Source organism: Mangifera indica, chromosome 3, assembly GCF_011075055.1.
Source record: "Mangifera indica cultivar Alphonso chromosome 3, CATAS_Mindica_2.1, whole genome shotgun sequence".
Classification (NCBI taxonomy): Eukaryota; Viridiplantae; Streptophyta; class Magnoliopsida; order Sapindales; family Anacardiaceae; genus Mangifera; species Mangifera indica.
The window spans coordinates 18,995,867-19,010,662 of NC_058139.1; the positions used below are offsets into that span (position 1 = coordinate 18,995,867).

The 14,796-nt window shown below is 32.0% G+C and overlaps 2 protein-coding genes across 2 annotated transcripts; both read right to left on the minus strand.

Moving 5' to 3' along the window:
• Window positions 1-113: 113 nt before the first annotated feature.
• Window positions 114-6,241, minus strand: LOC123212114 (probable histone-arginine methyltransferase 1.4). Its single transcript, XM_044631165.1, has 15 exons — window positions 5,652-6,241; window positions 5,065-5,127; window positions 4,595-4,694; window positions 3,718-3,864; window positions 3,390-3,493; window positions 3,161-3,259; window positions 3,001-3,070; window positions 2,687-2,783; window positions 2,233-2,287; window positions 2,045-2,128; window positions 1,563-1,640; window positions 1,213-1,316; window positions 956-1,128; window positions 707-858; window positions 114-493 (listed from the first exon to the last, which is right to left on the minus strand). Exons 1-15 carry the CDS (start codon window positions 5,856-5,858, stop codon window positions 410-412), a joined length of 1,617 nt encoding a protein of 538 aa, XP_044487100.1. The 5' UTR covers window positions 5,859-6,241; the 3' UTR covers window positions 114-409.
• Window positions 6,242-12,573: 6,332 nt separating this feature from the next.
• On the minus strand, window positions 12,574-14,358 carry LOC123212604 (xyloglucan 6-xylosyltransferase 2-like). Its single transcript, XM_044631785.1, has one exon. The coding sequence runs from the start codon at window positions 14,173-14,175 to the stop codon at window positions 12,787-12,789; it is 1,389 nt and encodes a 462-aa protein (XP_044487720.1). The 5' UTR covers window positions 14,176-14,358; the 3' UTR covers window positions 12,574-12,786.
• Between the last annotated feature and the right edge of the window lie 438 nt (window positions 14,359-14,796).

The window sequence follows — 14,796 nt, forward strand, 5'->3', positions numbered from 1 at the left end:
AATTAGAGATGGGACTACATGTATCCTCACCCCGCCCTGGTGCTGATGCCCGTGCTGGTGCCAGTGTCATTCCTATTCATAACAGTAATCAGGCCAGCAGAGCAACCTGACAGTTTTTCTTCGCAACAAGCTGGGATTGGATTATTTAATCTAGTTAAAACATAATTGATCGTACAGGAAGGCCACCCGCTCACATAATAAATAAAGTCAAATCTCAACGGTCAGGCGGATGGAATGAATAAATGGTTAAGTAAAATTTGATCACCAGACCAAACGGAGTCAATTGAGCAGGACAAGAACTGCAGAACCCTTGACCTTGCAAGGGTAAAACAGTTTTATGTTACAGACATGTGATCATGTTAAAAGAATTCCTCACTCAAATCTAGAAATTCCGTCATACATGAATTACTTATTGGAGCTGACCACCCGTATTCTGAGTTTGTTGTTGCAGTAACTCCGACTCCTCCAAATCCTCTCCTTGAATTTGTATATCCTGTTAAAAGGGCAAACCAAACCCAAAAATCTTAATTATGAGATAAATATTTATACATGTAATTGAATGATTTTGAATTAAAAAATAAAATACCACTCAATTACATGATGACACATCATTTATATGTCAAATTATGTACTTAAAACTGTTTACATATAACACCGTTCTTTTTAATAAACCGATTAATAAAAATTTTTCAAGCATGGTAGATACCTGTGCATGTATTAGTTGATGTGGTTGTTGGTCTGGCACCATAGCATAGGCTTGTGGTTGAGACATTCGGTAATAGGGTTCCTTAAGGTCAAGTTTGCAAGACGATGTTTGTAATATTCCTCCTTGTTCGGCACCAGGACCCCACATTTTAGCTATATAATTAAGTTGTGATCAATAACTGGTTAGAAGACACCGAAATAAAAAACACAAATTACCAATATTAAAACTAGAAAATAAGCAGCAACCAACCTGACAATGTTAGATATATAGTATAACTCTGAGAACTGTGAGCAATCATTCGGAGTTGGCCTGTAATTTCTTGTCCCGCCATTACATACAGTGGCTGAGAGAGAACACAACGTAGTTGGTACCAATGGGTAGTGGGAGCACCAGGAGCAGTAGTAAGCCACCTTTGTACCGTACTGTTGATTAAGCAGTTAAAACAAAAATCTACGTGGACAAGACCCCTTAGATGCGAATAGACTTGTCATAATTCAATTTATTACCTCCCATCAAATAGTACATCGAACCAACACGCCAAACCATGCACTCTAGTGCCTACGGAGGCTATAAATCTCAATGGAATATCAATTTCATACAACTCCTCTTCCTGCAAACAGTAATACAGAAAAAGTACACAGTATTTTATAACAAGCATTTTGAAGATGTTCAGGTAACATCATGATTCACTAAGGCCAACAAAGAATATGGAGCACCGAAGAAGATAGAATGAAAAATGTTTCGTTGAAATAAATTTCTCAACAAAATACTAATCAGAAGGGCCTTGCCACTGGAAACTGCATATAGCCAAAAGCAACCACAAAATCCTGATTGATTTAGAAGGTTTGAACAATACCTTTGTCCTAGTAAAATCTATCACGTGTGATACAGCAGGAGCCACCAGTAACCTTGGATCAAAAGCATCCACCACAGGCTACATGAAATGTCAAGAGGACACCATCAGTTAATTTAGATAAATAATTCAACAATAATCTTAAGTAATCAAAACAATTTCATGGAATATCAAAGCATGCCAACATCCAATTAAATGAAATGCAAACATGTGTATCTCAAGAACCATATCCTTAGTAACCACTATCAGCTTTCAAACTTCTCCTTTCAACAAATTTGAAGAATTTTGAAAGCATTAAAAGTGGAAGGAACTTGAACTGTTGATATAGGTTATGACTTCTACCTATTTAACATCGCCAGTTTTAACAATCTAGGTGGTATGGAAAGAATATTTTGACTTCCCAAGATAAGGAATCTAACTGAAGATTATATGAGATAAAATCATTCACATAACAATATTTTTGGAAAAAAAGAAACAGAAAAGACCTGCGAAAAATAACCCTGGAATGCAGATCCATATAATGGTGTCAGATCAACCCCAAAATAGTTTTGTTGCTGCCAAAAGAGAGCCTGTAAAGAAGATTTAAATCAGATAAAACAGAATGACAATGATATACGAAAAATATTAACGTTCAAACATCAATGCATTCGAATACTATGAACCATATGCATACCTTATTCGCAATTTCAACAAACAAATATTCATCACTGAAGGGAGCCATCTGAATCCTACAAGAATATTTAAATTTTGAATCATCAAAATTGGAAAAAGTTAAAGAGATTAAACAATTGCAAATGCCCAATACTATTAACATGAGAAAGTGTGAATAGAAGGAATTATATTTAAAACCGGAAGAACCAAAAGGATGTCAGCATCAACAAATATTGGGTAATACAACTAATAAACAATCAGCGAAAGAGAGCTCAGTAAAATTTTTAAAAAACCATACTACAATCATCTCAAAAAAGATATGCAACCACAAGAGCAACTGAATCTACAACTACAAAAGTATCTTAGCATTAACAGTGGACAAAGCAACTTAAGGTAGGATCATTACCACTACAATCAACACATCATAAGTTAAGTGCAAAGACATTCAAGAATGAACAGAAAAAGGGATAATTTACCTTCCAACTGTAGGAAACATTTTCCCATTTGGGACAAGAAAACGATCTCTTGCAATCACATAGGATTCCAACATTCTTTCATTGACTAATAAGGTGCCTACAAACCATGTTCAAAAGTAAGTAAAGATAATTTTAAAATATTGCTTCGATATTCATTAAGCAACATTACTTTAACCCTATATGCTGATTCTCAGCAATTTTGAAATGCTTATATATTTAGACTGAATGAAATCCACCTCCCCCAAATTTAATTGCATACAGCAGTTTTATAATCCACTAATATAAAGAAAACAAATCATTATTTATATACTTACCCATTGGTTCTGAGATCAGAATATCTGCTTTCTCAGGCAGTTCAACTTCCTCAACTTTACCCTTGATTACCTATATTATTGGCAATATATTTTGCTCAATAAAAGATAACATACCAACAAGAGAACAGGCAGAAAGTTCAATGTTATGAGAAAATCTCACAGTTATCCTCTGTCCCAAAGATGGGTTCCCAGCAATAAGTTTGCAGGCATATTCAGCCATTTCAGATGCTTCAACAGCATAAACATGTTTTGCACCAGCCTAGTTAGGGAAAGAAATGGAATACAAGATCAATCTATAGAGAACCAAAAAACCACACACAAGAAGCCAAAATAAAAAAAAAATCATAAGAAGACATAATTAAGCTTTACCACTCAAAAGCTAAGCATACCTGCGCAGCAAATAATGACAAGATACCGCTACCAGCACCAACATCAACAACTACACGATCAGTAAAATCTACACGATTTTCAATAACTGCAGCATAATAGGTTCCTGAAATAGAAGTACTCAGACATCATTGGCATGTCTTTGTAACCCCTATCATTGTAAAATATACTTGTTTTGACACTTCTAGATCATGAAATCTACTTGTATTGCTATAATATATTCCACAGCTACAATACAACATGAGAAACGAATCACAGTTCTCCACGACGAATCCAAATTATATATGTATGACAAGAAGGTAAAACAACTTTTCAGGTCCATAATATAACCTGTCCTCACGTAATCCTGTAACATATTCTGCTGGTGCAATAATTGTCCATAATAATGGAAATACATCTTAGCAGAAGATGGCTCTACTTTATCATCAAACTTGCTTCTCTTAGAATCTGGAACAACTCCATTTGGTAAATCGACTCCTGGAAAGGAGAACAATGAAATAAAGATGTAACAACAGGTATAAAATACACTCAAAACTGTAGGAAAAAGTAAAACAATAGAAAGAGAAAGCCCGTGGAAGTGTAGTAAAATATGTGTAAAAAGACCATATTTACAATCCTTTTAGTATAGGTAATATTTGAACCTAAAATAATCTCAACTTCATCCAGCACCATTTTCCCTTTTTATGGAAAGACTTAATGGAAAATATTTTAATTCATTTTATGAAAAAAAAAAACAGCTTTGAGACTTGCAGATCAACTTGTAATTATCTTCCAAAAACATATTCATTTCAGCTACTTTGGGGTAAGAGCTTACATAAATGCTCAAACATTTTACGCCAAAGATATTAAACACTATTATCCCATATTTAGGCATGCTTTCTCTAACAGATAAATCCTCACAAATCTTAAATCTATTAAAAATGTGAGGAAGGAGAATGTCTCTACAATAGCTAGAGGTAAATGTTAAGGCCCAAATTCTTAGAAATAAGAGATAACATCAATGCATATGCATATATTTATAAACAAACACAAACCATAGATCATTAGAATGCTAAAAGGAACTTCAACCAAATTAACAAATGATAAATAAGTTACAAACAGAAGAATAAATTAAAGAAACATGACAAGGTTAGTTGAACATTTAAGTTGAAAAGACATAGCATTGATGTTTTCAACATAAGTTATAAGGTAATTTCCAAGGTAGCACCTTGAACAACTTCTTTCTTCCATTGCTCAAATGCACAATGGAAGGCCCTGCTCTCTTCCTCGTCTCTAAATTGGATAGTGATTCCCCTTGAATATGATTTCTGGTTCAACAGTAATACTGTTAAAAGAATGCAACATCTGGTACCACTTTAAATCATATAACCATACTGTACATGTCACAATCAACCGTTCATGGAATCATCAAAGTTCTGGAAAATGACACCAAAATTTGCCACCAAAAATCTTAAAGAGAGACAAAATTTAAACCATATACCTATAAAATCCCATCTTACTAAAAATCTGAAAAAAGAGAGTTAAAAAAAAAAGGCAATAACTGTAAAGTGTTGCAGTAATATTAAGCTGTGCCATCTCCATTACATTAGGTTAGAAACAACAATTTCAAGATTAAAATACCATACACGGCACTCATTGCAAAAAAAAAAAGAAAAATCACACAAAAGTTTTCCGTACCTCTGTTTTGGCATTTGAACCTCCACATATGCAAACTGATTGAACAGGTCCTAACTTGAATAACTGAATAACAAAAGAGAACACTAAACTCAATCACGTCATAATCTTTAAATTATTGCTTGTTATTACAATCTTCAAACTACATTTGTGAAAATCTATTCTCTAGTTTACTCAACAAGAAACTAAAGAATCGATATATAAATCAACATTTCAATCCAGAAACTGAAAAATAAAATGTCTCCTATTCTAAGCCACGATTCATTTAATTGATATAAAATTAAACGATTTCAATTCATTGATATAAAATTGAACAAACGATTGAAACATGCTACCAAGTTTTACCAAAGCTAAATATTTTCTAGTTTGGTACTTCTTTACGAGGAATTAATTTTTTAAAAAATAAGAATGCCACAAACTTGAGATGTTTTAAATTGTAAAATGCACTCCCCTGCCTGAATTTGGTTGCCAAAAAAATAGCAAAAGAAAAATCAAAACGGCTAGAGCTTCTTCATTTCTCTCTCTTCATTCCCTCTAAACTCACAAACAGTCAAACAAACATCTCCTGAACCACAACAAATAACACTCACCTGAGCGTCCCCAAGATCGACACGAAAACCATCAATGGACTCCGATTCTCGGTGGAATCGAAGTTCCACAGCTCCCGACGCGCCGCTGCTGAAGCGCGCAAACAACGGCGAAGATTCCGGCACCGAAGAAGGCCGATACGAAGGCGAAGAGAGCTCGGCCACTGAAACCAGAGTAAGCTCCTGTGCTTGCTTGCACTTCTGTTCCATTTTCGCCGTCAACTCAACAGCTCAATTTCAAAAAAATTATTTTCTATTTGTGTGTGTGTATATATATATATATTCGCAGAGTATCTTATCGGTATGCGTTTTTGGAGTGAGAGTTAGGGTTTTATAGGGAGCCAAATAGCTAAAAGCGCTCGACTCAAACAGATATGTCGCCTTATAAGAGCCGCCGAAGGAGCACAAAGACACTCGCTTCGTGGCTTTTATAGAGTGGTGGTTTTGGTGTATTCCACTCACATGCTTGTATAGGGTTTCAAATCAATTTCGACTGTCGATCTGCTGCATCAACGCGGATCCCTGCAAGATATTTGTCGACGATGGATGCATAAGGGTTTTTTTAACCATGAAAGTGAACTTTGGGTTAAGAGAAATGTACTTTGAAATTAACTTAATAGTCAGTTTGAAGTGAGAATCCAGTGGTGTGGAACAATTATGCACTATAAAAGGGTAATTTTGGAAATAAAACTATAAAGGTTAACATTTGGGTTTACGGAAAAAAAAATACTGTACACGTATGTTAATTTTACATTCCCTTCTCTTTATGCTTCATTCATTTCTGTTAGGGCGAAAAGCGGAAGCCTAAAGGCCAATTGTAGCTTTAGCTTAAGCGGTAACGCAAGGATATGTTGAGACGGAGAGTCGTGTATTCAATTCTTGATAACAATTAGAGATTCTAGAATCATCCAGACCAATTTGGCCTTTGATAATTTGCAAAATAAATCAAAATTTATGTGTAAATAATAATATATTATTATATAATTAAGTAATTTTAAATTAAAAATAAAATAATATTTAATTATATAATAATATATATTTATATATATACAAATTATTTTTATTATTTGTACTTACACTGTTTTACGTGTAAACAGCAAACAGAATCGATATAACATGCGCTATCAAATGAAAGTGAAAATTCCATGCTTTGGAAAAAAAAAAAAAAGTGAAAGCTCCAGACCATTGGGCTCTTTCGCCAGCTTTAACAGTGAAGTCTTTTTCGGATTCTTTGGAACGCTGCTGCCAAGTCCCGCCCACCTTGTAGCGACAAAAGACTTTTCTTACTAGAGAAATTAATTTGTTTAGCTGGAAATCCACGTGTTTTGAAACTGTTTGCATTAGGTGTGTTGAAAATTCGATCAATTAGACTTTAAATGACGGTGGGATTGATTAAATATTAAAATTAAAAAAAAAAATTTTAATTTTTATTATTTTTTTAAAATTTTAATTTATTTGATATAATAAATATGAATATAATTATTTTATTTTAAATTTATTTATCTAATAAATATAAATAGAATATTTGGTTATTAAAAAAGATATAATAATTATAGATCTAATTATTGTGTATTAAATTTATCTGTTTAATAAGTATGAATAAAGTTCTTGATTATCAAAAAAAATTAGTCAACTAAATTAGTGTGGCCATTTTTTTAAGTTAAATAAAATTTTTGTTTAAAAAAAATCATGTATTATAATAAAATCAATTTATAGATTAATTAATTTTAAATTAAATACAAAATATTAATAATCAAATTAAAATTTTAGTTAATTGATTTTAAATCAAATTTTAACTTGTTATTTTATTTTATTATATTTTAATATTTTATTAATCTTTTATTTCAATATTTTTAAAATTAATTTAATTTGATTAATTAATTTTAAAAAAATAGACAAATAAATAATCGAATTAATATTAATTTTACAAATAACTATTTTTTTATTTGGTTTTTGTTCAAAAATTGATTCAGATTGATTGCCAAATAATTTTAAACACATACAACTTACTTCTACAGTGCTGGATTGACTCACTAGAGCTTGAATAAAGCTCCTCCCGAGATTAGTGTGAACTTAATTTGAGAATAGGTGAAATTTTCTTTATACATGTGGGCATATTCGAGAACGTGTAGTTCGATGGATATAAAGTCTAAGGTTTAGTTAATTACGTAAAAATCCCGGTAATTTTTGTAACAGGGAAGTGAATTGTGTCCGGTGGCCCAAATGAAATCCATTTCAGTCCAACATCACCAGTGTTTTTCCTCCCACAATAAAATTCCGTATATAAATAATAAATATAATTTAATACATAAATAATAATATATTAATATATAATTAAATATTATTTTATTTTTAATTTTAAAGTATCCAATTATAAAGAGTTTATAGTCTTTGATAACAGAATAACAAATTAAAAAAATATTTTAATATCAAAAAATTTTACAAAGACTGCTATCTAAAGAAACACCTAATAAGATTAATTCACAACATGTAGTAAGTGGCTCCTTCATCCTTTGTTGATAGAAAGAGATCACGAAAAAATCGCTATTAGTACTGAGTGTAGATTTGCTCCTTGGTATTCACACAAAACAACAATTATAGAAGGCTCAACTATGCTCATGGGTTGCTAAAACCAGATGGCAGCTTTGTGTGTGAGAGGGAAAAAAGTTATCACTCTTTATTTTTCTAAGGGTATAAAATATATGTGTTATATGACGTGTGTTTTTAAAACAAGAAAACATACATATATCTATACACATCATGTTTTGTCGTTTGGGATTTCAATATGATCTAGGTGACACAAACATACATGTGTGGGACAAGTGAATGTGTCAAGTGGGCTCGACTTGCATGGGAAGATTCTTACCAAACTTTCACTTATACAACTTATGCAAGTTGTATTTTGATCAACATGATAAATCTGTATATTTCATCATTAATATTAAATTATCTTTTAACCATAGTTGATATTCAACCCAAATTTAAAAGATTATAATATCAACGAAGATATAAACATGGTAATAGGTCAGGTCAAGCTAGCTCCGACTCGATCCATCGGGCTTATGGATCAGGCCTGACTCAAGACTCATACAGTAATAAACCTTCGAATCGGGCCGATCCATATATTTTTGAAAGCCCAAAATCTGATCCTATATATAAATAAGTCAGGGGGACCCTAAATGGACCGACTTATTTAAACAATTTTTTAAAATTTTAATTAAAATTTTTAAATACAAATTATTTTTCAATTATTAAAATCGAGAACAATACCTCGAACATTTTATTTATAATCTCTCATTTGTAACGAAGAAATATTGTAGTTACATGATAAAAAATATTATAAGTTTATAATATAATATAAATAAATTGATTTATATACTATATATATTACAAACATAAATAAAACATATATATTATACTATTTATCCACTCATTTTTAACATTTAAATCTCTGAATTCTTTTGATATTGGATTTATTTATAATATTTTGTAATGATAAAATTGAAATGAAAATAAAATTATAAATATAAAAAATTATTATTTGTGAATTTAGATAATTTTTGAAAGAGAAAATGAGATTGAGTATATAATGAAAGAATTGAAATTGATGAAAAGTTAGATTGGATTATATAAGGAAAAATAAATAAATTTTAAAAAAACTTAAAGGTTTTTGTTTTGGCAAGAGGGCTTCTACCATTTGTTTTTTTTTTTTTTTAATTTTTTAAATAGTAATAAATCAGATTGGGTAGTCATCGGCTTAATATTAAAGCCCATAGCTTGATTCGAAAACCTATGGGCTTGGCTTAGCACGCTACAGTATCGAACCAGCCTTATTGGACTGGGTTTTAAATTTGTGTTTCGGGGGCCTCACCTCTATTTGGCGCGACCTAATTGACGTGTCTGGATAAACTCCTATCGTAATCGTAATTTGAATATAAAATTAGGTGATAAGAATTTTGGATAATCCAACTAGTCCATAGGGTTTTTCAAGTCTCTAGATTTTCAATCCATAATCAGAACTAAATTTAACTTCGATAATTTTCATGTCTTCAGAGTTCATCAACTTCTTTTGTGTGTGACTCATAAGCTCTCTACTAAGTTGATAGTAATCAGATTCGTATCAGACTCTTTACTTGATATTTATTCAGACAAATATCAAGATTGGTCTCTAGCAAGGCATCACGATCATCTAATTAGTAGAGATCAACATGTGATTTCTTTTAATCTGTCAATGATACAATTACTCATACAATTCGATTATTTCCTCATTTGATATTTCTTTAAGGCTAAGGTATAGATTAAATATTTCCATCAAAGCTCCTCGAATTACATAGATTGACTTTTGTCAATGATTGAATTATATTGAATTGAGTATTAACGTAATTCTATTATAATCATATATTTAATTATGCATTGACATCTGTTAGTATGTCCTAACTAAGATATAAACTCTTGTATTAAGGAGAGATGAATCTTTTATTGATTTATCATAGCGTTTGTACAAATCTTAATATGATCAATCACCACTTTTCTGACATTCTTCTAATCGAACTACATTGAGCTGGTGTCAAACCACATTGACCCTTATACAAGAGAGTCTAGTGATATCAAGTCTAAGAATCACATGCGCCTTCGTTTACTAGAAGGTAATTTTCTATAGATAGTAGAACAACCATCTACATGAAATTCTCTTGGCGGATTAGTCCGATGAGGTTATACCAAGTTGTTAACAAGCAACTTTCGCATATGAGAACTGTCCTCATCTTTTAATGAGGTTATTCAATATTATGATAACTCTACACTATTACCAGTGTCGTTTATCATGGTAATATTAGAGTTATGGTCATTTCAATAACAACTCTCTAATATGCACATAAGATTCTTATGATTAGATATTGAGCACTAATACCTTTCTCACAGTTTGACTATTCTTAGGATAATTATCTATTTAATAATATACAGATAATATAAATGTCATTTTTTATTTATTAAATACCAAATATTACATTAAACATTAATTATGATGATTGGCTCTAGAGCATTACCATAACGATTTCACACTTGTATTATAGTTAATCAGATATATATCTAACGTTATATGTGGCTATATATCTATTATGCTTTTACTATGACGAAGACTTTATCAATGGGTTAACCGAATTGTCATCAATATCTACTTTTCCTATCTACACATCTCTACGTTAAATGATTTCTCTAATAAAGTGGTATATTTTGAGTAAGTATTTGGATTGTTAGTGAGACCATGACTCATTTGCTTATGTTATTGCTCTGTTGTTGTCACAACGAAATGATATAGGATTTTCTACAGATGGAACCAAACCAAGTCAATGACAAACTTTTTTATCTACATTACTTCTTTTGCCACATCTGACAAAACAATATACTCTAACTCGGTCATAGAATCAGCTACAGTGCTTTGTTTGGAGCTTTTTTGGTTGACTATCCCACAATTTAGGTAAAATACAAATCCTGATTAGGATTTGAAATCAACTTAATCTGTTGGAAATTGAAATCACTTTATCCTTGTAAAATGAACTCAACCTCTTCCCCATAGACCAATAACATATATTTAATCCTTTTAAGGCACCTGAAAATGTTTATGATAGTTATCTAGTGATGCTCGTTTGGATTAGATTGATATCTATTATAAATGTTTAAAAAGTTTGAGACATCAACTCTCGTACATAACGTGACGTATATGATCAGTCCTATCACAAAAATGTAAAGGATCATATTCATCTTATCAATCTCTTTTCTTGTGTTTTAGGACACATTATTAGAGAGATATACGTCATGACTTATTGAAAGATATCATTTCTTGAATTCTTCTATGTTGAATCTTTTTAACACTTTGTTAATGTATGTTTTATTTGTTGACCTATTAGTGATACAGTTACTCATATAATTTGATTTTTTTGTTATATGATATCTTTTTAAGGTTAAGGTATAGATTAAGTGTCTCCCTCAAGACTCCCTGAATTATGTAGATTAACTTTTATTAATGGTCAAATAATATTGAATCAAACATAAACTCAGTTCTACTGTGAGCACAAATTTAATTGGTTATCGACATCCGTCAATAGACCGTAATTGAGATATAAGCTTTCTACTTGAGAGAGACAAACCCTATATTGATTTTTCATAGTGTTTGTATATATTTTGATATGGTTAATCACCACATTTTTGACAATCTTCTAACCGAACTATGTTGGGTTAATGTCAAACCATACAGATCCTTGTATAAGACGGTCTAGTGGCTCAAATCTAAAAATCACATGTACCTTCGTTCACTAAGATGATGTTTTTTATAGACACTAGAATAACCATCCATATGAAATTCTCTCGACAGGTCAGTCTGGTGGATATGTTTACATCATGCACTCATATGTTACACAAAGTCGTTAACAAATAACTTTGACACATAAGAATTGTCATCATCTTTCGGTGAGATTGTTCAACACTCTAATAACTTTATAATTATTACCAATGCACTTTATCATGATAATATTAGAGTTATGGGTATTTCAAAAACAATCGTTTAATGTGCACATAAGTTTTTCACAATCAGATGTCAAACACCAATACCTTCATCACAGTTTGACTATTTTTAGGATAATTACTTATATAATAATATACAAATAATATAAATATCATTTTTATTAATTAGATACTGAATATTAAATTAAATATTAATTATGACAATTGATTCTATGAGACTATCTTAACATTACTCATATAATAATATATCATTATTTATACATAAAATATTATTTTTTCATAAAATTACCTCAAATATCACTGCATTTCATCTATAATATACCTAATAACATCACTTTTACTCACTCAAACCATTCAGAATTTTAATGTCATCAAGATATCAATTACATCACAGAAACTATAAGAATTTTAATTAAAAAAAATCAATATTACTTAGAATAAAATAAGATATTACAAAATCCAGATCATGTGCTTGAAGAAATAACCAATCAGCAATGACAGGCAAATTACTTGCATCATTATCATGTTTTAACTTAACAAAGAACAAAATGAACAGCAATAAGCGCATAATTGATTACGATATCAAGTTCAAAAGCTAAAGAGATCTTTACTTCATCAACTACAATGACGCTGATACCGTAACAGCTTTAAACGCCGGGTGAAGCAATCCGAGCTCATCATTCACTTCAAGAGGAGTACTAGTTTCATTCCTTACTCTCTTCACTTTCTTACTGCCAAGCGATCTGTGAGTAAAGCCATACATGTTCAAAATCTGATTATCGCCGAAATTGAATGCGCGATCCATCTGTCTCAGGCACCTCTCCACCGGATAATCCCCAAATTCGCCGCAAGGCTTGCACCCCACAAAGTGGGTAACAAGCGGCCATCTATGATCACCAAGACCCGGATGATAATTCTCAATCATCTCCTCATAACGATCCACCAAAATTCCCCAATAACCGTGCAAATAATAGTGATTTTCTAAGTATACCTTTTCACCCCATTTATCTCTTTGGGTGATAAGCAAATACACCATGGCTGACTGATCGTCAGCTTCAAAAACAGGTCTGCCTTTAAGCTCTCTGGTGAGTATTTTCCCAGCTTCATCTCTAATCTTCCCCTTGGGTCCCATTGGCGCCCAGGCATCAAGAAGATCCAAAGCCCATTGACCATTTCTCAACAAGAAACTACCAGTATTTAACCCAATCCAATTCTTTTCATCATAAACCATTTCATTCCATCCATGCATTACAAGATTATGATCTTTATATCTCTCCCAAGGGATTTCAAATGCCATGTCAGTGAACATGGCATCACTATCCATCCACCATAAGAATTCAATTTCTGGATGAGACAATAATAATTTTCTAATCAACGGCAGCTTCGCCCAGAAACCCGCCATCTCAGCATCAAGAAGCGCCATGTTGTAAAATATCTCGATCCCATGTAATCTACAGTAATCTATCTTGTTCTTGATTGATTTCAGTAAATAATGATCGCCGACTGAGTTCTCACACGGCTTGGGAGCTGAACCCGTCACAAGCAAGACACGTGGCTTGTTTGGCCGGAGAAAGTTAGGGAAATTCGGGTTATTTTTTAACCACTCCGCTCTCTGTTGGTCCCAATCCGAAATTTTCGGACCCAGAGAGTAGGGCTTGTTTGGATCCGGTTTTTCTTCTATACCTTCGTCAACAAACAGCTTAGAGACATCGAACTGTTCGTAATTGTTATTGTTCTTATTCGAATCTTCGTTTGAGGTGTCGCCATTGGTGGAGGCGGTCGTCTGAACTTCTTGAAGTAAGCGATGAGGCTCCACGCGCTTGCGGTGGGCGTAGACATGTTCGCGGATGTCATTGAAGTCTTGCTCGGAAGTCCGAAATTTTCCGGCGCCGATTGTGCTACGTAAGACAACGATGGTCAAGACAAGGCAAACGAAGGCGAGTTTACTTTGGCAAATCGCTCTCTGGATCTGGCGGACTCGCTGACTCCCCATGCACCTCTCTAGCATCTCGACTCGCCCCGGTCGAATCGGTCATAGCAGAACAGAAGGTTCAGAGTGTTCATTAATGGAGAAATTAAGGTAAATGACAATTAAGGAAAGCCGGTGGACTTGAGTGCGCACGCGGAAAGAGAAGAAGAGGGAAAGAATCAGAGAGAGTTGTGATGTAAAATTTATTCCGGCAAAATTTTTTGTAATTTTGTGATTTTAAGTAATATTTCCATATTTTATTTTATTTTATTTGTTACCCCGTTTCGAATAGTCTCGTGTGGTGTATGTCCGTTATCAGTATTGTCACTCAATAATTCGTATTACCAGATGATATTTATATTTAATTAATTTAAATTTTATATTATAATTTTTTAATTTAAATTTAAATTAAATTAAAATTATATAAAAAATTTTTAATTTTAACTCAGTCTTTTAATATTTGAGTTAACTCAATTTATGTAATTTAATCTGAAATTATCTATTATTTTTACTCTTCAGATGTTTTTATTGTTTTAATTTTTTTATCAAAGTATTTCAACCTATTATTAATAAAACATACAATTTAACATTTTATCTTATTGATAAATGTTCTAAAATTTTACATACGAAAACTTTTAAAACATTTCAATAATCTAACTA